General features: G+C 40.9%; 1 protein-coding gene across 7 annotated transcripts in view; it reads left to right on the top strand.

Moving 5' to 3' along the window:
* Window positions 1-26,875, top strand: part of ZSCAN20 (zinc finger and SCAN domain containing 20) — a 59,867-nt gene that overhangs the window by 14,469 nt on the left and 18,523 nt on the right. For 4 of the 7 annotated variants that reach the window (XM_058303935.2, XM_058303936.2, XM_058303939.2 and 1 more), the window contains exons 2-6: window positions 13,179-13,276; window positions 18,605-19,132; window positions 25,259-25,436; window positions 25,769-25,845; window positions 26,135-26,219. In XM_058303935.2, the coding sequence (XP_058159918.1) occupies window positions 18,716-19,132; window positions 25,259-25,436; window positions 25,769-25,845; window positions 26,135-26,219 (757 nt within the window). In that variant the 5' untranslated portion in view covers window positions 13,179-13,276; window positions 18,605-18,715. Of the gene's footprint in view, window positions 1-11,665; window positions 12,530-13,178; window positions 13,277-18,604; window positions 19,133-25,258; window positions 25,437-25,768; window positions 25,846-26,134; window positions 26,220-26,875 lie in introns of those variants that run through there. The other 3 variants (XM_058303938.2, XM_004449747.4, XM_058303934.2) reach the window with 2 other exon arrangements.

The raw sequence follows: 26,875 nt of genomic DNA, 5'->3' as shown, positions 1-26,875 counted from the left end.
GGATAGGTGGCGGTCTGGGATTGGCTGCTGCTGTTGCTAGGGCGGGAGGCAGATTTGAGGTAAGAACTTTTGGCGGAAACTGGTTCTGTAAAGAAGGGGGGAGGGTGACCTAAGCTATTGTTGTATCAGCTGGGGCGGCCATGTTACCGGCATTGCTGAAAGGTAGATTCTATGCATGCTGCCTTAATCGCCCACAACACTTTTCAGCTCCAGAATTTGTTTGGTTCCATTTTATAACTTCTGTTTGTTTTTTTCAGACAGTGTTTTCCTAATTTCTTTTTGTTCTTTGTCCATGGTTTCCTTTAGCTCATTAACCATATTTAACATCTTTGACTAATAGTTTCAATGTATGAGCTTCCTTAGGGATGCTTTCTGTCAAAAAAAATTTTTTTTTCCTGAGAATGGGCCATAAATTCCTGTTTCTGTGTGTGTTTTTAAATTTTTTAATTGAGAACTAGATGTTCTGAGTATTATGTTGTTGTAACTCCGGAACTCTAATTCTTTACCTCCTCTGGGATTGTTGTTTTTCCCCTCTTGTTAAGGGCTTAAGCCACCACTTTGTGACTTTCCCATACTATTTTTGCTCCCAAATAGGTAATGGAAAGAGGAAAAAGAAAGAAAAAGAGGTCTGTCTCTTTAAGATTCTTTTGCTACTTCTCACTGTGTGAAAACAATGGCTGACCTCCATTCTATAGCTCTCAGTGATCAAAAGCAGTGATCAGAGTATATGCCCTCAGATTTTGGAGGACAAGGTCCTTATTGCCCCACCTAGCACTGCAAATCACACCAGGGAATTTGGTGGCAGTCCCACAGATTCCTACCATTTAGTTGGGGACAGGGGATGATAGGAACTGCACAGATGGTGATATTCACCAGTCTTTACCACAAGTCACTAGCCTCCTCATCCAGCTTTTCCTTAGTCTGGTTTTACTAGACTTCAGAGTTCCAAAATAGTTGATTCAGATAATTCCTCCCAGTTCAGTATTTATTTTGGTAGGGATTGATTCCTGGAGCTCCTTATTCTGCCTTCTTACCACAATCTTCTCTCCTTATTAGGTTTTTGATATATGAGATTTACCATTTTAATGAAAGGCAGCAAACTTTTTTTTTTTTTTGAGGTACCAGGGATTGGACCTGGGATCTTGTATGTGGGAAGCTGGTACTCAACCCCTGAGTCACATAGGTTTCCCTGAGTTGGTTTAAAAAAAATTTTTTTAAGTACTTTGTTTTTATTTTTTTATTAAATTGTCTTTTTTTTTTTTTTAAAAGATACATAGATCACAAAACATGTTACATTAAAAATTATAAGAAGTTCCCACATACACCCCCCCCCCCCCAATCAACAACCTCTTTCATCATTGTGGCACATTTGTTGCATTCTTGAATACGTTTTGGAGCACTGCTGCACTGCGTGGATTATTGTTTACATTGTAGTTTAACACTCGCCTCCAAGTACATTCAGTGCATTATGGCTGGATATATAATGTCCAGCATTTGTCCCTGCAATATCATTTAGGACAACTCCAAGTCCTGAAAATGCCCCCACATCTCATTTCTTCTTCCCTTTCCCTGCCCTCAGCAACTACAGTGGCCACTTTCTCCACATCAGTGCTCCAGTTTATTCCATTACTAGTTACAATAGTTTTATAGTTGAATACCAGTAAGTTCCCTCTAATCCATATTTTATTCTTCTATCCTGTGGTTGGTGATGTCCACTCCACCTCTATATCGAGAGGGGGCTTAGATCCCACATGGCTGATGGATACAATTCTCCTGCTTGGAGTTGTAGGCACTCTCAGTTCCCTGGTATAGTGATTGAGCATTTTCACCTCCTTGTTAGACGACCTGTGCAAGTCCAACCAACTGGAGAGTAGGAGCTGCAGCTCTGCTGAGGCTCAGGGCCCAGCTGGCACATGGCCAGTCCAGAGATTGAAGCCTCCTGGGTATACACCAACCCCAGCACCAACTACAGGTTCAGTAAAAGTGACAGAAGAGACGTGTAGAAATTTCACATCTGAGTCCAAGTCTAGCACACTCAAGAACACAAATTCCAAAGTAGGGCCCACTGACATGGCACTGAACTCCAGAGCCAACTGCCATGATGGTAGAACCTGTGTGTCTCTGTAGCCTCAGGAGCACCAGTGCCTGGGGTTATATCTACTTTGGCTATCTCTGGGATCCTGCTGAGGCGTGCATAAGTACAACACCTCAGATGACCTCCTGACTTTTTTTTGAAGACTCGTAGCATATAAACTCATTTGTCTTTACCGTTTCCCCCTTTTATTCAAGGTCTTTTTCTAGTTACATCACCAGTTAGTGAACGGTAGTAATCCCTTGGCACCAGGGGGCTCATCCCCAGGAGTCATGTCCCATGCTGGGGAGAAGGTAATGCATTTACATACTGAGTTTGGCTTAGAGAGTGGCCACATTTGAGCAATATGGAGACTCTCAGGAGGTAACTCTTAGGCACCCTGCAGCTCTAGACCTAGTCTGAATTTCAGGCACACAGGCTCATAAGCATAGTCATCAGTATCAAAGGCTCATCATTGGACCATCCTTCTTCACTGGTCTTTGCTCTTGCACTTGGGGGATTATTGTTCTTCCATTGGTGAATGTGACAGAGCTCCCCTGGCTAGGAACGCAGCACTCCCTCAGTTGTCGTTTGTAACTGTAATTACTATGAAAATACCCGACATATATCTGAACATTTTTATGTACCCTATATACATGCCCTGGAGAACTCCCTCCCAACCATGTGTCCCCATCAGTAACATCCCACACCAGCATTCCTCCTCTGATATAGTTGAACCCCTCTGTGGTCCAAAACTTCTTAAAAAATGAAGCCTAATATAATGCCAAATTCAATTAATAGGAAAATGAAATAGTAGTAATGGGTTTAAAGATTAGAAGTAGAATACATACTAATTTAGAAAAACTAAAATAAATGGGGTTATTAAAAAATGAAAAAATCATAAAACTTTGTTTTTGATGTTTTGCCTTTCATCACTGTAATAGGTGTTGTCCTGTATGTACAGTGGCCAGGCAATTTCTTTAATTTCTTCCTCAGTGTCTACATCCTTTCTTTTCTGATTTTTAATTTTGTCTTCAAAAAAGTTTTAGATCACAGTAAAATCACATATACAATGTAGGGGACTCTCATATATCCAACATCAAACCTTTCTCCCCCTTCTCCAGCAATGATCTTTTTACATGTTCATGTTGTATTTGCTGCAGCTGATGTACAGATATTGAAACATAGCTATCAAACATGGTTCTATTTTGGTTTACATTATGGTTTATATTTTAGACTGTACAATTTTCTAAATTTTTCATTATGCTGTGTTTTACATTATGGTTTACATTTTAGCCTATGTACTTTTATACATTTTTGGTGTAATTGAACATGTCCTATATCCATCATTGCATGATCTTATGGAACACTTCCATTGCCCCTCAGATACCATACTTCCATCTATTCTATTCCACTCTCCCTCTCCCTTCTGGGACCACAGTGACAATCAGTCTTCACTACTTGAAGGACCAGATTCACGATACTTGCAGTAATGCTGAGAGCTTGACGTGATAGACTGTCTTCCCCCATTGGGAGCCACCAATTCTCTCTAGAGACAACATTTCCCTCTATTTCAGAACATCAGACCTCCCTAGGTCATGAGTACACTTTCCCACTCATTGTATGGGTCTCAACCCAATGATATAATATGCTATGACAAGATGAGCACTCATTCCCTAGAAGCCTGTTTCTGTGCCATATGCCCCCCTTAAGCAACTTACCACAATCTTCTCTCCTCATTACATTTTTTTTACACTTTATTTATTAAAGTTAATAGATCACAAAGAATGTTACATTAAAAACATAAAAAACACATAAAAAACATGAGGTTCCCATGTACCCCACTCCCTGCCTCTCCATTCCATCATTTTTGTAAATTGTATTTTTTTGAAGATATATACATCATACCAAAAAAGTTACATTAAAAAATATGAGGTTCCTGTATACCCCCCACTCCCCCACCCCACTCCTCCCACACCAACAACCTCCTCCATCAGTGTGGCACACTCATCACACTCAGTGAACACATTTTGGAGCACTGCTGCACCACATAGATAATAGTTTACCCTGTAGTTCACATTCCCCCAGTACATTCAGTGGGTTATGACAGGGTATGTAAGTCCAGTATCCGATCCTGTAATATCATTTAGGACAACTCAAAGTCCCAAAAATGTCCCACATCGCATCTCTTCTTCCCTCTCCCTGCCCTCAGCAACTACTGTGGCTAGGTTCTCCACCTCAGTGCTACAATTTCTTCTATTACTAGTCACAATAATTTTATAGTAGATTATCAGTAAGTCCACTCTAATCCATATTTTATTCCTCCGTTCTGTGGACCCTGGGATGGTGATGTCCACTCCACCTCTAGATCAAGAGGGGGCTTGGATTCCACATGGATGATGGATGCAATTCCTCTGCTTGCAGTTGTTGGCACTCTTGATTCTCTGGTGTGGTGGTTGACCATCATCACCTCCCTGTTAGCTGGGTAAGTTCAATAAACTAGAGAGTAGGAGTAGCAACTCTGCTGAGGCTCAGGGCCCAACTGGCACATGGGCAGTCCAGAGATTCAAGTCCCTTGAGTATGCACCATCTCTAGTGCCAACCACAGGTTCAGTAAAAGTGACAGAAGAGGCATGTGTAGGAAGGTCACATCTGAGTCCAGCTCCATCACACTCAGGAGCACAAATTCTAAAGTAGGGCCCTCTGACATGGCACAGAACTCCAAATCCATTGAGCATGACCATATACCCTATGGATCTCCATAGCCTTCAGGAGAACCAGCACCTAGGGTTGTATCTACTTTGTCTCTCTCTGGGGTCCTGCTGAGGTATGTGTAAGCGTGACTCCTCTGATGACCTCCTGACTGTTTTTGGAAGACTCTTAGCCATTATAAACTCATTTGTCTTTGCCATTTCCCCCTTTTATTCAAAAAGTTTTTAACACTTGATCCAATATGTAAGCTGAGATATTCTGCTGGTCTGAATTGACCCTTTTATTAAAGGTCTCTCTCTAGTTGCAACACCAGTTAGTGATTGGTATTAATTACTTGGCACCAGGGAAGCTCATCCCCAGGAGTCTTGTCTCACACTGGGGGAAGGTAATGTAATGCATTTACATGTTGAGTTTGGTGTAGAGAGTGGCCACATGTGAGCAATATGGAGGTTCACAGGGGGTCACTCTCAGGCACCATGCAGCTCTAGACCTAGTTTATATTTCAGGCACACAGGCTCATAAGCATAGTCCTCAGTATCAAGGGCTCATTATTGGACCTCCTTTCTTGTTGGTCTTTGCCATTGCACTTGGGGATTATTGTTCCGTTGGCGAATGTGACAGAGCTCCCCTGGGTAGGAACTCAGCACTCCCTCAGTTGACGTTCGTAACTGTAACTACTATAAAAATATCCAACATATATCAGAACATTTTTATGTCCCCTGTATACAGTCCCTGGAGAACTCCCACCACCCCCTCATGTGCCCCCTATCAATAACACTCCACAACAGTGTTCCTTACCTGACATAGTTGTACCTCTCTGTGGTCCAAAACTTCTTCAACAGTTGAAGCCTATTATATTGCCAAATTCAGTTAAAAGGAAATTGAATTACAGTGATGGGTTTAAAATTTAGAAATAGAATATGTAATACTTTAGAAACACTAAAATAAAGTAAAAATGGTGTGTTCATAAAATGAAAAATATTATATACCTTTGTTTCTAACATTTTGTCTTTCAACACTGTAATAGGTGTTTCCCTCTATGTACAGTGGCAAGGGACTTTATTTCATTTCTTCTTCAGTGTTGACATCCTTTTTTTAAATCTAATTTTAAAATTTTGTCTTCAAAAAAGTTCTAGATCACAGTAATTCACATACACAATATAGGGGACTCCCATATATCCACCATCAAACCCTTTTCCTCTTTCCCCAGCAATGATCTTTTTACATGTTCATGTTATATTTGCTGCAGCTGATGTACAGATTTTGAAACATAGCTATCAAACATGATTCCATATTGGTGTACATTATGGTTTATATTTTAGACTGTACAAATTTCTAAATTTTTAGCTTCCTTATGTTTTGCGTTATGGTTTACATTTTAGCTTATAGACTTTTATACACTTTTGGTGTAAGGTAACACGTCCTATATCCATCATTGCATCATCTTGTGGAGCACTTCCATTACCCCCCAGTTGCCCTGTTTCCATCTATTCTATACCTCTCTCTCCCTCACCTCAGGGCCCACAGTAATAATCAATCTTTACTTCTTGAGGGACCAGATTTACAGATACTGTAACAATGCTGAAGGCTTGATATACTAGAATGCCCTAAGTAATTAGGAATTATCTATTCTCTGGATAGACACAATTCCCTCTATTTGGGAACATCAGGTCTCCCCAGGATATCTGTACACCTTCACACTCATTGTATGGGTCTCCACCGAATGATGTAACACACTGTGACAAAATGAGCATTCACACATTGCCTAGAAGCTTGCCCCTTAAGCACCTTAAATATGTAATCCTTATTATATTTTCTAAAGAGTTTTCTCAACATTACAGCTTTGAACATATACCTGACATTCTCCCATATTCAACTGATCCAGCACTCCTCCCAATTCCTTGGACCATTTGACCCATCCTCCCAACGCTAGCCCTCCTCAAGCCCACAAAGCCCAACTCAAATGTGTCCATATGCCCCCATCTTATCCCTTCCTTGTATAAATACTTACCTCCAATTTATCATAGACTTCTCCCATGTAGGCGTCAGCTCGCAACCTTCCTCTCCCCCCCCACTTCCCGCCCCCAAATTCCTTTAAGCCTATCTGGCAGTTTGTAGTTCTCTGAGATAGCTCGGTTTGCTTGTTTCATATCAGAGAGGTCATGTAGTATTTGTGCTTCAATGTCTGACTTGCTTTACCCACCATAAGGTCCTCAAGATTCATCCATGTTATTACATGTGCTTGAACTATATTCCTTCTTATAGCTGAGTAGTATTCCATTGTATGTATATTCCACATTTTATTTATCCATTCATCTGTTGATGGACATTTGGGTTGATTCCAAGTTTTGGCAATAGTGAATAATGTTGCTATGAACATTGGTGTGCATATATTGGTTTGTGTCCTTATCTTTATTTCTTCTGGGTATATACCCAGAAGTGGAATTGCTGGGTCATATGGCAAAGTTATAGCTAAATTTTTGAGAAACCATGAAACTGTCCTGCAGAATGGCTGGATTCTTTTGCATTCCCACCAGCAATGGGTGAGTGTTCCCATTCCTCCACATTCTTTTCAGCACTTGCAGTCTTGTTTTTTTGATAGCTGCCAGTCTTATGGGAGTAAGATAGTATCTCATTGTAGTTTTGATTTGCATTTCGCTAATAGCTAATGATTTTGAGCATTTTTTTCATGTGCTTTTAAGCCATTTGTATTTCTTCTTTGGAGAAGGGTCTGTTCAGATCTCTTTCCTATTTTTTAAATGGGTTGTTTGTCTTTTTATTTTCGTGATATGGGTGTTCTTTATGTATGCAGGATATAAGTCTCCTATCAGATATATGGTTACCAAATATTTTCTCCCATTGTGTAGGCTCTCTCTTCACTTTCTTGACAAACTCCTTTGAGGTGCAAATGGCTTTAATTTTGAGGAGGTCCCATTTATCTATTTGCTCTTTTGCTGTTATGCTTTGGGTGTGAAGTTCATGAAGCCATTTCCTATTACAAGGTCCTATAGATGCTTCCCTATATTGTTTTTCGAGGTCTTTATGGTCTTGGCTCTTACATTTAGGTCTTTGAACCATCTTGAATTGATTTTTTAGTAAGATTTGAGATGGTAATCCTCTTTCCTTCTTTTGCATATGGATATCCAATTCTCTAGGCACCATTTGTTGGGGAGGCCATTCTCTCCAGGTTGAGTGGGCTTGGTGGCCTTGTTGAATATCAGATGAGTGTACATATGAGCATCTGTATCAGAACTCTCAATTCGGTTCCATTGGTCAGTGTGTCTGTCCTTGTGCCAATACCATGACGTTTTCACTACTGTAGCTTTATAGTATGTTTTAAAGTCTAGTAGTGTGATTCTTCCAGTTTAATATTTCTTTTTCATTTGTCTTTGGCTATTCAGGGTCTCTTTCCTTTCCAGATAAATTTTATAGTTAGTTTTTCTAGTTCATTAAAAAATGCTGTGTTGATTTTTATTGGAATTGCATTGAATCTGTTGATCAGTTTTGGTAGGGTAGACATCTTAATAATATTTAGTCTTTCTCTCCATGAACAGGAAATATTCTTCTATTTATTTAGGTCTTCTTTGATTTCCTTGAACAGTGTTGTGTAGTTTTCTGTGCATAAGTCTTTTACATCTTTAGTTAAATTTATTCCTAGGTATTTTATTTTTTAATTTACTATTGTAAATGGTATTTGTTTCTTGATTTCCTTCTCAGATTGCTCATCATCGGTGTAGAAAATCTACTAATTTTGTGCATTGATCTTATATCCTGCAGCTTTACTAAACTCATTTATAAATTCTAGAAGCTTTGTTGTAGACTTCTCAGGGGTTTCTATGTATAGGATCATATAACCTGCAAATAGTGAAATTTTGACTTCTTCCTTTCCTATTTGGATCCCTTTTATATCTGGGTCTTGTCTCAGTGCTTGAGCAAGTACTTCTAACACATTGTTAAATAGAAGGGGTGATAGTGAGCATCCTTGTTCCTGATCTTAGAGGGAAAGAATTTAGGATTTCACCATTGTAAGTGATGTTAGCTGTGGATTTTTCATATATTCCCTTCATCATGTTCAGAACGTTTCCTTGTATTCCTATCTTTTGCAGTGTTTTTATCAAGAAAGGGTGCTGTATTTTGTCAAATGCTTTTTCTGCATCTATAGATATGACAATGTGATTTTTTCCCCTTCAATCTGTTTATGTGGTGTATTACTTTAATTGATTTTCTTATGTTGAACCATCCTTGCATACCAGGAATGAAACCCACTTGGTCGTGGTGTATAATTCATTTAATGTGTTGTTGAATATGATTAGCAGGTATTTTGTTGAGGATTTTCACATCTAGGTTCATTAGAGAGATTGGTCTGTAATTTTCCTTTCTTGTGGTGTCTTTGTTTGGCTTTAGTATTAGGGTAATGTTGGCATCATAAAATGAGTTAGGAATTGTTCCTTCTATTTCGATTTTTTGAAAGAGATTAAGCAAGATTGGTGTTAGTTCTTTTCGGAATGTTTGGTAGAATTTACCTGTGAAGCCATCTGACCCAGGGCTCTTCTTAGTTGGGAGGTTTTTAATGACTGATTCTCTCTCTTTACTTGTGATTAGTTTGTTGAGGTCATCAGTTTCTTCTTTCATCAATGTAGGCTGCTTATATGTTTCTAGGAATTTGTCCATTTCCTCTAAATTGTCCTTCTTGTTGGCATATAGTTTTTCAAAGTATCCTCTTATGATAGTCTTTATTTCTGTGGGGTCAGTGGTGATATCCCCTTTCTCATTTCTTGTTTTGTGTAGTTGCATCTTCTCCTTTTTTTTTCTTTTTTAGTCTAGCTAAGGGCTTGTCAATTTTATTAATCTTCTCAAAGAACCAGCTCTTTGTTTCATTTTTCAAGTGCCTTCTTATTTTCTGTTTCATTCAGTTCTGCTCTGATCTTTGTTCTTGCTTTCTTTTATCTTCCTTTGGAGTTAGTTTGTTGTTTTTTTACTAGTTTTTCAAGTGTCCAGTTAGGTCTTCAATTTTAGTTCTTTCTGTTTTTTTGATAGATGAATTTATGACTATGAATTTCCCTCGCAGTACAGCTTTTGCCGTATCCCATAAGTTTTGATATATTGTGTTATCATTTTCATTAGTTTCAAGGTAGTTATTGATTTCTTTTGAGATTTCCTCCTTGACCCACTGTTTTCCTAAGAGTGTGTTGTTTATCTTCCATATCTTGGTGCCACATCTGGGTCTGTGCCCTTGCAGATTTCCATCTTCATTCCACAGTGGCCAGAGAAATTATTTTGTATGAATCCAATCTTTCTGAATTCTTTTTTATCTTTTAATTTTTTTAATTCATTTTGTAAAAATATTACATTAAAAAAATATGGGGTCCCATTCAACCCCACCACCCCCACCCCACCACTCCCCCCCCCAGCAACACTCTCTCTCATCATCATGACATATCCATTGCATTTGGTAAGTATATCTCTGGGCATCGCTGCACCTCGTGGTCAATGGTCCACATCATAGCCCATACTCTCCCACGTTCCATCCAGTGGGCCCTGGGAGAATCTACAATGTCCGATAATTGTCCCTGAAGCACCATCCAGGACAACTCCAAGTCCCGAAAATGCCTCCACATCTCATCTCTTCCTCCCATTCCCCGCACCCATCAGCCACCATGGCCACTTTTCCCACACCAATGCCACATTTTCTCTGTGGGCCTTGGATTGGTTGTGTCCATTCCACATCTATGTCAAGAGGAGGCTTAGATTCCACATGGATACTGGATACAATCCTCCTGCTTTCAGTTGTAGGCACTCTAGGCTCCATGGTGTGGTGGTTGACATTCTTCAACTCCATGTTAGCTGAGTGGGGTAAGTCCAATAAATCAGAGTGTAGGAGTTGAAGTCTGTTGAGGCTCAGGGCCTGGCTATCATATTGTTAGTCCAGAGATTCAAATCCCCTAGATATATCTTAAACCCCAGCACCAACTACAATTCCAGTAAAGTAGCATGAAAGCCTTGTGAAAAGAGATCCCATCTGTGTCCAGCTCCATCACACAGAAACACCAGCTCCAAAGAAGGGCCAACTGGCATGGCAGTGAACCCCATCTGCTGTGGCCATAGAACCTGTGGATCTCTTTAGCCCTCAAAAGAACCAATACCTGGGGTTGTATCTACTTTATCTGTCTCTGAGACTCTGCTCAGGTGTGCATAAGGGCAATCCTTCTGACATCCTCCAGACTCTTTTTTAGAGACTCATAGCCATATAAACTCATTTGTCCTTTCCATTTCCCCCTTAATTTAGGTCAAACAGCATTTTTAACTCCTGTTATTATATGTAGACAGGGATATTCTGCTAGTCCGCGTTGAACCTTTAATTCAAGGTAATTTTCTAGTTGCATCATCAGTTGGTACTTGGCAGTGATCCCTTGGTGCCAGGGAGGCTCATCCCCGGATGTCATGTCCCACGCTGGGGAGTAGGCATTGCATATACATGCTGAGTTTGGCTTCGAGACTGGCCACATTTGAGTAACATGAAGGCTGTCAGGAGGAAACTTTTAGGCACAGTGCTGCTCTAGGCCTTGTTCTTATTTCAGGCATATAGGCTCACAAGCATAGTCATTAGTATCAGGGGCTCACTGTTGGACCCTCATTCCTTCCTGGTCCTTACCGTTGCACCTGGGGGACTGCTGCTGCTCCCCTAGGGACCACGACAGAGCACCCCTGGCCAGGAACCCAGTACCCCCCCAGCTGTTGTTTTTAATTGTTTCCACTATGAGTATATCCAAACATTACCATGCACCCTGGACATTTGCCCTGTATAACTCCCTGTCAACCATATGTCACCTGTCAATAACATCCTATACCAGTATTCCTCCACTGCCATTGTTGAACCACTCTGTGATCCAAAACTTCCTGAAAAGTGAAGCCCAATATAATGTCAGGATCCCTTACTAGTAAAATGGAATATAGCGATGGGTTTAAAGGTTAGATATAGAATACGTATTGATTTGGAAAAATTCTATATCCTATCTTTTTCTTTTCTTTTTTCCTAATTATTGAGCTTCTCTTCACAAGAGCACTAGATCACAGTAATTCATATATACAGTATACAGTACTCCCACACATCCACCATAAAACCTTTTCCCTTCCACAGCGATATTCTTATAACTTATTCATATCATATTTACTTAAACTAATGTACAGACTCTGAGACAATAGCTTTCAAACAAGGTGACATTTGTGCTTACATTGTGGTCCATAATTTAGGATATACAGTTTTCTAAATTTTTAGTTATCCTATGTTTTACATTATGGTTTACATTATTAGTCTGTCGTCCCCTATATGTTTATGGCGTGATATTACATGTTTTATATCCATCCTTGTGTACTCTCACGAAACTCCTCTCTTGCCCCCACATTTACCTTGGTTCCATCCATTCAACATCCATTTTCCCCTCCCCTTGGGGCCCACAGTGACAGTCAACCTCCATTTCCCGAGGAGCCACGTCCAGAGATACTTGCAACAGTGTTCAGGGCCTGACTTGCTCAACTGCCCTAATGCCCTGGGAGCCACCCTTTCTCTCGGGAGATACAGTTCCCTCTATTTGATGGCATTAGTCCTCCCCAGGATGTGGGTCCACCCCCACTCTCACTACTTGGGTCTCTACCCAATGGCACAACCCACCTTGGCAAAATGAGCATTCAGACATTCCCCAGGAGTCCATCCCGCATCAGACCATCCCCTCCAAGGATCCTAAACAGGTAACCCTCCTAATTATATTTTGATACGACTTTCTCAGCATTTTACTCTTAACCAACACCTGACACTCTCCTATGTTCATATGTTGCCCCTCCCTCCCCCCAATTTTTGGGCAATATTACCCATCCGCCCATCCTCAGCCCCCCTCAAACCCGCAAAGAATTCATTGAGACTTTCTTTGTGGCCTAGCATGTAATCTATCTTGGAGAATGATCCATGTGCACTTGAGAAGAATGTATATCCTGCTGTATTTGGATGTAATGTTCTGTATATGTCTATTAGGTTCAGATCCTCTAATATATTGTTCAAAGTCTTTGTTTCATTATTGATTCTCTTTTGAGATGTTCAGTCCAATGGTGATAGTGGTGTGTTAAAGTCCCTCACTGTAATTGTAGAGGCATCCATTCCTTCACTTTGTTTCTCCAGTGTTTGCCTCACATATTTGGAGGTACCCTTGTTAGGGGCATAAATAATTATGGTTTCTTTTCCTTCTTGAAAGATTATCCCTTTCACTAATATGTAGTGTTCATCTTAGTCTCTCACAATAGTTTTGCCTTTAAAGTGTATTTTGTCTGATATTAATATAGTTACACCAGCCTGTTTTTAGTTATTGTTTGCCTATAAAATTGTTTTCCTGCCATTCACTTTCAGTTTCCTTGAATCCCTGAGTCTACGATGTGTTTCTTGTAGACAGCATATAGATGGATCATATTTCCTTATCCAGTTTTCCAATCTGTGTCTCTTAACAGGTGAGTTTAATTCATTGATATTCAGTGTTATTACTTTCAAGGACTTATATTATCCATATTTTCTTTGGATTTGTGTTTGTCATATGTTTGTTTTTTTTCCTTCTCTTTTTGTTGTTTTAGTTGATCTTACACTCTCCTCCCAACTCTGTCTCTCCTGTTTTTTTTCTTTCCTCCTGCATAACTCCCTTTAGTATATCCTGAAGGGCAGGTGTCTTGTTGGCATACTCTCTTAGTTTCTGTTTATCTGTGAATATTTTGAACACTACATCATTTTTTAATGCTAGCTTTACTGGATAGAGTATTCTTCATTGGAAATTCTTTTCTTTTAGTACCTTGACTATGTCATACCACTGCCTTTTTGCTTCCATGATTTCAGATGAGAAATCAGCACTTAATCTTATGGAGCCTCACTTGTTTGTGATGGTTCTCTTTTCTCTTGCTGCTTTTAGTATTTTCTGTTTGTCTTGTGCATTGGAAAATTTTCCAAGTATATGTCTTGGGGCAAGCCTGTTGGGATTTATGCTGTTTGGGGTGCATTGTGCTGCCTGACATGTACATGCATCTCCCTCAATAGGTTTGGGAAGTTTTCAGCCATTATTTCCTCCAACACCCCTTCTGCCCCCTTTCCCTTCTCTTCTCCTTCTGGGATGCCTATGATGCTTATGTTTGTGTGTTTTGTGTTGTCATTCAGGTCCTTAAGTCCCTGCTGGATTTTTTTTCTATTTGTTATTGATCAGTTCTATTATCTGTTTCATTTCAGATGTACTGTCTTCCACCTCACTAATTCTTTCCTCTGCCTCTTCGAATCTGCTGTTATTTGCTGAGACTGTATTTTTTATTTCTTGAATTGTGCTATTGATTTCCATCATATCTGTTATCTTTTTGTGCATGATTACAACTTCTTCTGTGTGCTTGCAAAGTGTTTTCTTATTATACTTAATCTCTTCCTTCACTTCATTGAATTGGTCCATGATACATGTTTTGAGATCTTTAATTATTTGTTCGGTGTTCCACTTCTTTTCCTGGTTTTTAGTTTGTTCATTGGATTGGGCCTTGTTTTCCTGATTATTGGTATGGTCTGTAGTTTCTTGTTGCTGTCTGGTCATCATTTTATCTTGTTGGGTTTATTCAGTTGATTAGCTTCTTCGTCTCGGGTTTAATTAGTTATAGTTTTTGTGTGCATGTTAAGTCTTCTCTTTGTCACTTTGTTCTTCTTATTCTGTTTCCTTGTTATTGGCTAAGTTCCTTTGAAGGAACATCTTTGGGCCAGAGAAAGCAAAAGGGTAAAAAATATATAATAGTATTGTTGATAATGAATGTTAGCAGAAGAACCATGTGAGATCTAGGAGAATGGATATTGAACTCATGTAAGCTATATATAGTTATAACTGTAAAAAAGTGAAGTACCTATAATAAGATAGTAAACTGAATATGGGGAGGAATATAATATGAATTCAAAGGCCAGTGTGGTCAGGAGACAGGGAAAGAGAAAAGACAGGACAGTAATATAAAGAGTGAATAAAAGATAGAAAACAGATTAGAGGTATTAGAGATAAAAAGTCAGAAATATTGGGGGCTAAACAGAGAGAGGTGAAATGTAAGAGAAACAGTAGATGATGGAGGATAGAATGATGTAAAGGAAAGGGGACAGCATTGGTAGCCAAAATCAGTACACACAGAAAAGAAGAAATTGAGGATGAGGAAGCACAGCAGATAAAATGTTGCCTGTAGTACCTTCCCATGGCTTCCGAGTTCAGTGTTAGAAACCCGCTGTTCTACCTTGAACAAGCACTAATTCTGCTGCAGTCTCCCCAGATCAATGTCCAGACACCTACTGCCCTGTAGGTTCCCGAAACAGCCCGCTTTGGCAGAATTCCGTCACCACATAGCCAGTTGTTTGCAGGAGAGATGATGATGGTGTACTTACTTGGACGCCATCTTGCCCTACCCTCATTAGATTTTTGATATATGAGATTTACCATTTTAAAAGGCAGCAGACCTTTTACTTTCTTTGTTTCTTTTTTTTTTTTTTTTCAGGAGACACTGGGAGCTGAACCCAGAACCTCCCATGTGGGAGGCGGGCTCTCAACCGCTTGAGCTACATTTGGTCCCAGCAAAACTTTTAATAGGTCTCCTTTTTATCAGATACTGGGTTGGGAACTGTAGATACAGAAATGAATAAGGCACAGTATTGTCCCTAGTAATACTTGATAGTCTAGTGGGGCTGTGAGATGCAGGACAGGTAACTATAGTAGTGTAGGATAAGACCTTTATTGGAGGTATGTACCCACTGCTTTGGGAATACAGTTGGGGAAGGTGATTCTTGGTGGGCAGGACATGATAAGGACATGTCAAGGCACTCTCGAGATGTCATTTAAGTTGATAACTGAAAGATGAGTCGAAAGTTACCAGTGGCCATGAGTTGTACTTCCGCTCTCTTCCTACATTTGTGGAGGTCTTTAGGACAAGCTATATTTATTTGTTTATTTATTTATTGGCTTAAAGAACAGGAATTTATTGGCTCATGGGTTTAAGACTAGAAGAGGTCCAAAATCAAGACATCATCAAGGCTCTGTTTTCTCCCCAAAGACTGTAGCATTCTGGTGCTGGCACTTCTTGGGGTTCTTTGGATTGTATCTCTGCCTCTTGGCACATGATGATATCCTCTCCTTTCTTGCTCCTATAATTTCGAGGTCCTCTTTTTTTTTTTTAAGATTTCTTTATTTATTTTTTTATTTCTCTCCCCTTTCCCTCCCACCCCAGTTGTCTGTTCTCTGTGTCTATTGGCTGCGTGTTCTTTTTCTGCTTCTGTTGTTGTCAGCGGCATGGGAATCTGTGTTTCTTTTTCTTGCGTCATCTTGTTGTGTCAGCTCTCCGTGTGTGCGGCACCATTCCTGGGCAGGCTGAACTTTCTTTTGTGCTGGGCGGCTCTCCTTACGGGGTGCACTCCTTGCGTGTGGGGCTCCCTTATGCGGGGACACCCCTGTGTGACATGATACTCCTTGTGTACTTCAGCACTGTGCATGGGCCAGCTCCACACAGGTCAGGGAGGCCTGGGGTTTGAACCGTGGACCTCCTATGTGGTAGACAGATGCCCTAACCACTGGGCCAAGTCCGCTTCTCTCGAGGTCCTCTTTTATAAGATCTACTGTAATTTGGATTAAGACCGATCTTCATTCAGTTGGGCAACACCTTTTTTTAAAAAAAATTTTTTTAAAGATACTTGGATTATGTAAATGTTACATAAAAAATATAGGGGATTTCCATATACCCCACTCCCAACCCCTCCCACATCCTTCATTGGTGTATGTGTGGTTCATCAGTTGTTACAATTGACGAACACATTTTGGAGCATTGCCACTAAGTGTGGATTATAGTTTACATTATAGTTTAAACTCTCTCCTACACAATTCTCTAAGTTATGACAAGATACATAATGGCCTGTATCTGTCATTGCAATGTAGGACAAGCTTGTAACTTTTCATCATTCTTGCTTTGTTTCCTGATAGTCCAGGCAGATGGCCTAAAATGCAAAGTACCACCCTTCCTCCATTCTCAATTCATCTGTCATTCCCACTTGAAATCAAATGATAGCTTCCTTTGACTGGGCATTTTTAAAATGTTACCTAAATTTGTTGGGAATTACACAAGATTTATTTTTTTTTGGATACCCCAGGTTGGGTGTTGTCAGGGTTTTCATTGTATAACAGAGGCAGGCCCAGGCATTCACTCAATAAGCAGTTACTGAGAGACTCCCTGTGTTTAGTGCACCATGTTTATTGCCAGGAAATAATAAGAGGAATAAGCTATATTCTTTGTCCTTGGTGAGGCTGTAATCATACATGCATACACATAATGCCATTTAATACAGTGTAGACGACTTAAGTATCACAAGACAGAGATAGAGGAGACAGGAATTCCTTCCAACCTGGGCAGAAAGGTCATTTAATTAATTTACTTGACCTCTTATGCACAGAAATGTATTAATTGTAATCCTTGGTTCATGACACACCATCTTCATTGGTTGATCATTATTTCACAGACTATATTCTGAGTGTTTCTTATGTGTGCTAGTACTTTGCTAGGTCCCTCAGGAAGCTGATTTTCTAGTGGATAAGATAATTAAAGTAAGACTAGGGTTGTGGTAGAGAAAATATAAGATGCTATGGAAGCTTGTGGTTTAGCACTTCATCTTGTTTTAGGGTACAGGGAAGGCCTCTTGGAAAAAGTGCAATTTAAGCTGAAACCTAGTTAGGTGAAAAAGGCTAGGAGATTGTTTCCAAAGGAGACCACAATGTGAGTGGGTTCAGAGAGCAGCATGAGGTGGGAACTGGTAGCTCTGCAGCTCAAACACTAACTAGTGGAGGGTGGTAAAGAGATGAGGTTGGAGACTTGGGCAAGGTTTGCATTTTATCCTGAGTTACCAAAGAGGATTTAACAGCAAAGTGACATGATAAGATTTTAAGCTATCTGGTTACTGTGTGAAGAATGGATGATGGGGGTGCTGGGGTGGGGGGGAATGGAAGCAGGGACATGTGTTAGGAAGCTGATCAGGTGGAAGACATGTTGATTCCCTGTACTGAGGTGGTGGCATTAGGGATATAGAGGTTTGGAAGGCTGGTGCGCACAGCTTGGTGATGGGTTTTATGTGGAGGTCTTGGAGAAGGATGATAACCAGATTTCTGGCATGGGTAATGTGATGGAAGGTGATGCCTTCACTGAATGGGAATCTCCAAAGAGGGACAGGTTTGCAAGAGGAAATGATGAATTCAGGTTTTGACCAAATGGGTTTGAGGTACTAGGACTGGTTGGATATGGGAGTCTGGAGATAGGATCTGGCTGGAGTTTTAGGAGTCATCAGTATAGAGATGGTAAAAAAAGCCAATGGGTGGGATGACCAAGGGGAGTGTGAGTAAGAGGGATTTTGCAGGGAGATCACCCTAAAAGCAATACCAAGCTTTAAGGCTTAGGAAGAAAGGCCTTATGGAAAGGTGACATTTAGAACCCAACTTGAGAGCGGGTTAGACTTTGGACGTGTTTAGAAGGGAAGAAGGCTACTTGAGCCAGTTTATGGAGGCTTTGAATGCCAGGCTAATGTGTTAAGGCACGTGACCAGATGATTTAATACTGTGTTCCAAGGTGTGTTGGTTGCTGGCTTTGTGCTAGATTGTGACCTAACTTCTTGCCTATGGGAAAGGGGCCTCTCTTAGGACTCCCTCCCGACACCGCCCCCCCCCCCGCCATAGATAGTGGGAAGGTGCGGGAGAAGTGAGGAAAGAGGCTCCTGGGTTCTCTTGCTCACTGTGTCCTTTTTCTTTCTGCCTTCAGAGCCAGAAGGAGCAGTTCATCTCCGAAGAGCCCCCTTAAAGGATACTTCATAGATGCAGGAGGAAGTCAGAGGAGGACAACCCAGCTGAAGTGAGGCATCCAGGCTAGACCATGGCTGTGGCCCTAGAGCTCCAGGCCCAGGCCTCTCCCCTGCCAGAGCCTGAAGGATTCCTGATTGTGAAACTGGAGGAGGACTCATGGGGATCAGAATCTAAACCCCAGGAGGAGGGTCATGACCCTATCCCTGTTCCTGAAGCTTCCCGCCAGCGCTTCAGGCAGTTTCAGTACAGGGATGCAGCTGGACCCCATGAGGCCTTCAGCCAACTCTGGGAGCTTTGCTGTCGCTGGCTGAGGCCGGAGATCCGCCTCAAAGAGCAGATCCTAGAGCTGCTGGTGCTGGAACAGTTCCTGACTATCTTACCCAGGGAGATCCAGACTTGGGTACAGGCTCGCCACCCTGAGAGTGGAGAGGAGGCGGTGGCCCTGGTCGAGGATTGGCAGCGAGAGACCCAAGCTGCAAGGCAGCTGGTGAGGCAGTCTATTTTCCAGTGAGTGGGCTGGGCAAGGCAGCAGGGCTGTGACTGGGTTAATAATTGCCAAAATTACAATAATAATAATAATAATAACTGACATTTATTGAGCACTACTGTGTACCAACATTGTTCTAAGTGCTTTATGTGTATTAACTCACTTAATCCTCTCAACAGTTTAGTGAGGTGGATGCTGTTATCCTAATTTTACCATTAGGAAATTGAGACAAAAGTCATTATTGATCCCAAAGTCACATAGCTACTAAATGGTAGAGCCAGAATTTGAACTCATGCAGTCTAATTGTAAAGCCAGCACTCATAATCACCACTCTAAACAGGCTTCCAGTACCATACTCACACTATGGTTAATTTACTGTGTTTTGTACTTAATTAAATGTTTTTACATATGTAATCTGTTTGGGTGCTTACAGCAGTAATGTAGATAGACAAAATAGTATGATTGTCCCTATTTTACACATGAAACCAAGACCCCAAATGGTCAAGTGGCTCACAAAGCTCACTTTGCTTGAACCAGAGCTTAAACCCAGACTCTTATGTTCCAAGCCCATCTTTCTGAGCTTTGTTTTTTTTTGAGGTACTGTGGCCAGGGATTGAACCTGGGACCGTGTATGTGGGAAGCTGGCACTCAGCCACTGAGCCACATCAACTTCCCTGAGTTGGACTTTACATTTATTTACTTGTTTTTGTTGTTGTTCTTTTTATTTTTTCTTTAATTTTTTAAAAGATTTATTTATTTCTCTCCCCTCTCCCCCCCACCCCGGTGGTCTGTTCTCTGTGTCCATTTGCTGCGTCTTCTTTGTCCGCTTCTGTTGTTGTCAGTGGCACGGGAATCTGTGTTTCTTTTTGTTGCATCATCTTGCTGTGTCAGCTCTCTTTGTGTGCGGCGCCATTCCTGGGCAGGCTGCACTTTCTTTCACGCTGGGCGGCTCTCCTTACGGGGTGCACTCCTTATGCGTGGGGCTCCCCTATGCGGGGGACACCCCTGTGTGGCACGGCACTCCTTGCGTGCATCAGCACTGCGCATGGGCCAGCTCCACATGGGTCAAGGAGGCTCTGGGAACTGAACCCGGGACCTCCCATGTGGGAAGCAGGTACTCAACAGCTTCAGCCACATCCGCTCTCCATTCTTTCTAATATACAACAGATGCCACTGCAAGCCATAGGAATCGAAATACCTCAAATGAGATGTTAGCTGACATTTATTGAGCATTCATTGTATTAGATACTTTTCTAAGCTTTTTGTACGTTTCATTCATCTAACCAACCCAGCAACCCAATAAAATGCTATTATCACCGTTTTTCAAATGGGTAAACAGAGACAGAGACATGTAAGTAACTTACCCAAATTTATATAATTAAGTTATAGAGCTAAGATAGGGATGTAAAAGTATTACGGCTATAACATTCACAATTTTAACAATTTGCAAGTGATGCTGAAGGCCCGTGACCTAATTTTGCTGTAACACAAATTTTGAATCCTGCTTCAAAGCTGGTATTTGTAGAATAAGTCCTTTAGCTGGCTGCAGGCTGAGCCAGCCTCCTAGAACCCTCATTTCAGCCTAATCTTGTTGCTGTCCACTTGTTATATCGTTGGTAATTCTTTTGGTATGTTACTTAACTACATTTCATTGTGGGAAATTGTAAGTTTGAGAACATATCCTTTATAAATGCTTTGCTTTTTGATTTCCTTTATAAACTGAAGATACAGAGAGAATATTTAAAGTTACAGAACTGAGAGAGAGTGTACATTATTTTAATATGACATCCCTTCCTCCATATTATTTCTTTAAAAAAAAACCAGCTATTTGCCTTAAGTGGCAGTGAAGAAAGACACAAAGTCTTAGGGTGTCAGAGCTGGAAGGTGAAGAACTTGAGACTGAGAGATGAGAATTAACTTAAATCAAGGTCTTTATGATTCTTCATCTGTAAAATAGGGGGTGGACTAGAGCAAAGGTTTTCAAATTATGCCACTGTGAGTCTGACCAAAGGTTGAACTGCTTCTAAAATTAAGAAAAAGTAAGGTAATGGAATCTTCATATGTATTTTCACTCCTGTGAATTTTATTTTTATTTTTTAACCTTTCTGTCTGCCTCTGAGTGCTAAAAAATGTCAGAACAAATAGATACATAGCAAAGGAGCTTGTCTTTTGGGGCACATATGTAGTAGTTAGTGATCTTATATTGCAAGTATGTAACTTAGTGTATTAGCCAAAATGGGTGCTGAAGCAAAGTACCAGAACTTTGTTGGCTTCTTTGTTTTTTTTTTTTTTAAAGATACATAAATCACACAAAATGTTACATTAAAAAATCTAAGAGATTCCCATATACCCTACTCCCCAGACCCCCACTCCTCCCACGTTGACAACTTATTTCATTAGTGTGGTACATTCATTGCATTTGATGAGTACATTTTGGAGCATTGCTACACAGCATGGATTATAGTTTATGTTTTAGTTTACACACTCTCCCAGTCCATTCAGTGGATCATGGCAGGATATATAATGTCCTGCATCTGTCCCTGCAGTATCACTGAGGACAACTCCAAGTCCCAAAAATGTCCCAGTATCACTCATCCTTTTCCCTCTCCCTGCTCTGTTGGCTTTTATAAAGGGTATTTATTTGGAGTGGAAGCTTACAGTTGCAAGGCCCTAAAGACTCCCAACTCAAAGTTATTTCTTTACCAAACTCTCTGGCTACACATGTTGAAGCAAGATGGTAGGCAGTGTTTGTGAGGGTTCAGCCTTCTTTCTTCTGCCTAGGGCTCCATGATCACAGCTTCTTATGATCTCAGCTGTGGGCTGGCATAAGGTCCATCTCTCTTTACAGAACTGGTTTCTTTCAGGGCTCAGCTGCTCTGTTGGCTTCACAAGGTCAGCTGTGGACTATCAGGCTCATCTCTCTTCCTGGGGCCTTTGCTGTGTCTAATGTGCTGTCTCTCTCTTTGTTCTTCTCTGTGTGTTTACTTCTGTGTGAGAGTCTCTTTTACCCACACCAAAGGGGTGGGGACTCAACCCTGCACATCTTAATCAGGTGATCAAACAAAAGCCCTAGTATTGATTTAGTAAAGTAAAAGTGAAACCTCTGAATCTAATACAATTTAATATGCCCAGAGGAACAGACCAGTTTACAAACAATCTAGAATCTATTTTTGGAATTCATAAACAATATCAAACTGCTGCACTTAGTTATATTTTCTGCAAGTAAAATTATTCCAGGTCTTAATATATGAAATATATTAACTGTGTTCCTCAAGGAGAACCACCACCTGAATGAGGTTGGCACTTCCTGGGCTAAATGTCCTTTAGGATATTTTCTTTAAAGAAAGCTTTCAGCTGTGATGTTTTGTGATTTTTAGGTTGTTTACTCTGTTGTCACCCATCTTAGGGATGCACAGACATTTTTGATGGACACTTTGTCACTATCCCTAACCAGTATCCTACAGATATTTTGCCTCCCCATTGTCACATCTACTTCCACAGTTATCATCTATGGGATTGGCATCTTTGCTCAGGGATGGAAAAGGTTGGAGGAGCTGGAGTTGGGAGTGAAGATTGTTGTTGAGTTTGGTCACACAGTTCTTTTGTGAACTGTTAGCTATAACAAAGTGAGATTTAAAAAAAAATAACCTTAGAAGAATGTTGATAAGCAGCTGTTTCCTCCCTGTGAGGCCACAAAATGTTGGTGGAGGTCCTCATTTGGAATGGCCTTTGATGCTTTCTTTGCTCTCTTTGAGAATGGATTTGAGTTTTCAGGTCCAATAAGTTGATGAAGATGGATGTTACTACTTTGGGTCAAAAAAATAAGGTTCAGAGAACTGTATATAGTTGCTACTTATTGTGTAAAAATGGGGAAAAAGAAGAATTTATTTACATTTGCTTGTATATAAATAAAAACATTGAAAGGATGCAGAAGAATAGTGATTACCTCTGGTGAGACATGGGGGAAGACACTGAGCAGATGAGATGGGGACAATGGTGGGGGTGTCTTTTCACTGAATATCCTCATTTTTTCTGTTTTCAAACCGTGTAAGTTATCTGTTTTAAAAAATTGAAATGCGTATTTCAAAGTTAGGTATTCCTGTACACAAGACTGTTATATTGTTGGAGTTTTAGAGTCAGGAAATAATACTTTGATCTCTACCTCTGAATTCATTACCAACTGAGAAATAGAGATCAGATTAGATATTAGCTTTATTATTGATAAAGTTGAATTGTTTTTTGTGGCTTCCTAATACCTTACTCCTGAACTGAACCTTAAGCCCTCCTAGCCACCTTCCCACTCTATCTTCAGGTTCCTCATTCATGGTCAGAGGCTTTCTTGGCAGACAAGTATATATCCTGAGGGCCTGCTGTGGCCCAAAAGTAAAAGGGCTTGGATGGGGGGTGGGGTGTGCTCAGCTCTTTCTCCTGATCTCAGAATCAGAAAAACAATTTCTCTCCTTTGGGGAAGGGGGAGTGAGTAAGGGAGAGAGCAAGGGGGCTACCGTGGTAGAAGTTTCTGTGTAGAAAGATAAGGCTGGGGGAATGGGGGTTCCTCCCTAAATCTCTTTGTGGCTTATAAAGTGGCCCATGAAGCCACTATCAAAGAGGAATCTATAAATGTTTCTATTCTATTGGGAGTGTTGTTGTCACATAGGTTTTAAAGGTGTTGTCATAGGGTATAAAATCAATATATAATAATTCCCTTTAGGTAATTGCATTGTTTTTATTCTTGGTTGTTACTGTTATTTTGATCTGCTTCACTCCCATGGGCTAATATAGTGGCTTAAGAAACATATAACATTTGGTTTGAGTTCATTTCTCTTTGTATTTCCATTTTCATTTTTTTATAGGTACTGGGGCCGGGGACTGAACCTGGGACCTCATATATGGGAAGCTGGTGCTCAACCATTGAGCTGCACCTGCTCCCCCCAATTATTATTATTTTTTTATGGTTTTTATTTTTTATTTATTTCTCTCCCCTTCCCCACTGTTGTCTGGTCTCTGTGTCCATTTGCTGTATGTTCGTCTGTGTCTGCTTGTATTCTTGTCACCAGCACTGGAAATCTGTCTCTTTTTGTTGCATCATCTTGCTGTGTCAGCTCTCCGTGTGTGTGGCGCCATTCCTGGGCAGGCTGCGCTTTTTGTCACGCGGGACAGCTCTCCATGCGAGGCGCACTCCTTGCGCATGGGGTTCCCCTACGCAGGGGACACCCCTGCATAGCAGAGCATTCCTTGGGTGCATCAGCACTGCGTGTGGGCCAGCTTACCACATGGGTCAGGAGGCCCTGGGTTTGAACCCTGGACCTCCCATATGGTAGGCGGACGCTCTGTCAGTTGATGCTCTAGCTGGTGGATCTATCAGATCTGCTTCCCTCAATTATTTTGTTTTATAGATTTTTGTAAAGTTTTAGGGCAAAGAAAAGTTTAATCATGTTATTTCTTAATTATTCCCTTTCATTTTATATGAATTTTCTGTATCTGAGTACTTTTTTGTCTCAATCTATTTTGAAATTAAAATTGGGACTTCTGCCTTCCTTTTGAGTTAGAATGCCTTATCTCTACTTATCCTTCTATTTTTAGGATTAGATGTGTCCTTCTAAGCAACACATACCTAAATTTCATTTTCAAATTCCATTTTATTTGTTGTGCTTCCTTTAAAAAATATTTTTTAACATTTTTGCCTTTCAGAAGGGATATTTAGAGCAATTACATTTAATATTTTATTTGTATCTTTTTTTTCTTTCAATTTTTATAGTTTCCTTTACCTTTTAATGTATATACCTTGCTTACTTTTACTTTTTTTGATAACTTAAAAGGTAACCTGTTTTTGATGCTTAGGGATTATCTTTTAATGCCACAACCATTTTACCTCATTTGTTTCATGATTCAAAAATATTTTGAACAGTGGCATCCTCTTTGAAACACTTGTATGGCCTCCCTGTGTTGAGCAAGACAGCACTCATTTGGTGTTATAAATGCTGGTCTATTTACTTACAGTCATACTTTAAGCCATCTTTGGATTGTAAAACAGTCTGTTAGCCTCTGAACCACAGTTTTACTCAAGATTACCAGTGGTGGGTCTTACAGAACTGATGATTGGGACTTTTGGCCATCTGTGTATAGGAATTGAAAGTATGTGCAGAAGAGACCAGGTCCTTAAAGACAATGCAGGGATCTCAGAGCTTCCAGCTGCAGCCGGTGGATAACTGCTTCACCCAGAAGCAGGGGGTGAAAAACCCATGCCCTGACTTACCCAAGGATCTAAACTCCAAAGTGGCACCACAGTCCTTGAAAGAGAATGGTAAGTATAAAGAGCCAGGGGGAACATCAGGGGATGGAACCTTCTCCTTCAGGGGAGGGGCAGAGAGGGTAAAGAAGGGCATGTGAAAAGAAAGCACATTCAGGACTCAGGGCAAGGGAGAGGATAGTGTCTGATGGGCGTACTTACTGAGAAGTAAAGTAAGTAAGTAAGCATTGTAAAAGAGAATGATGCTGCTAGCAGGGAAAATCTGCAACAGTCAGAGGGATAGTCTCAGTTTGGTCTAAGCATGACTTTTGGAAGGCTGGACCTGAGAGGGGATGGCTCTTTGAAGAATCAGAGCTTGGCTTTCAGAGTTTTTTCCTTATTTTCAGCTGTACTCACTCCTCGGGTCCCTACCCTCCCAAAGATGGGGCGCATTGGAGATTGGGAGGTGGCAGCTGAGTCTCAGGTAAGCTGCCGTTTGTTCTTTTCCTGTCAACACTATTCCTGTGCTCTTGCCCCCAGTGCTCTTCCTCTTTCTCCAGGGCCTCCTGTCAGCAAAGGGCATAGGGCATAAGGATTGCCCACCCCCTACCTCCCCAGTTCCCTGGGCTTTCCTCCTTTTGGTCATGCTGCTTCCATAATGCTAGCCTCACCCTGCATCTGCATTTCCATTATCTTTCCTGGGGCCTGGTAAGGTTCCTCGGCTGTTTTCAAGGATCACGACACTTGAGCATCTTCTCTTGTTCATCACACAGGAAGCCCCAGGCCCTGGCAAACATGCTGAGAAGGATTTCTTCAAGAACCACCCAGGAGACGATTGTGGGCACAACATGTCTCTGGGTAAGGAAACAATGCCCTGTGAGGAAGATACTGTTAGGTTTCTGGGACATTCAGTTTCTAAATATTTTAGACCATTCCATCATTCCCTTAAGACTGAAGGCTTTGTGGAATTTTGGAGATAGGAAGAAGAGTTGCTCTTTGCAAAGCCAACACTGGTGGCATGAATGGCAGGTAGAGGGTGGAGTCTCTCTGGATAGAGGCTTGTGCAAGGCTTCCAAAAGCTGGCCCAGACAGAGCTTATTATCCTCATTACCTCAGTGCCTTCACCATGGTCCAGTGTCTGGGCCCTAGTTTCTTATCTCAGAAGTCTGATCCTTGTCAGTACCAAACTGAAAGCTATATCAGGGGCAGACTCAAGTGAATTAAGCCCATGAGACTGATGTGTTAGAACACAATGAGAACTAAGTATTACAGGGCTCAAAATACTTGAAGTCCACCATGTGGTGCAGCAGTGCTCAGAGATGTATTCACCAAGTGCAAAGAATGTTCCATGATGATGGAGGAGGTTGTGGTTATGGGAGGAGTGGGGTGAGGGGGGTGGGGAGTATATGGGGAACTCATATTTTTTTAATGTAACATTAAATACATAAATAAATAAATTAATTAAAAACAAACAAAAATACTTGAAGTCCCTATGACCAACACAGTCTCCTTTC

Source organism: Dasypus novemcinctus, chromosome 9 (assembly GCF_030445035.2).
Source record: "Dasypus novemcinctus isolate mDasNov1 chromosome 9, mDasNov1.1.hap2, whole genome shotgun sequence".
NCBI classification, from domain to species: domain Eukaryota; kingdom Metazoa; phylum Chordata; class Mammalia; order Cingulata; family Dasypodidae; genus Dasypus; species Dasypus novemcinctus.
This window is presented reverse-complemented; position numbering and strand designations above follow the sequence as displayed.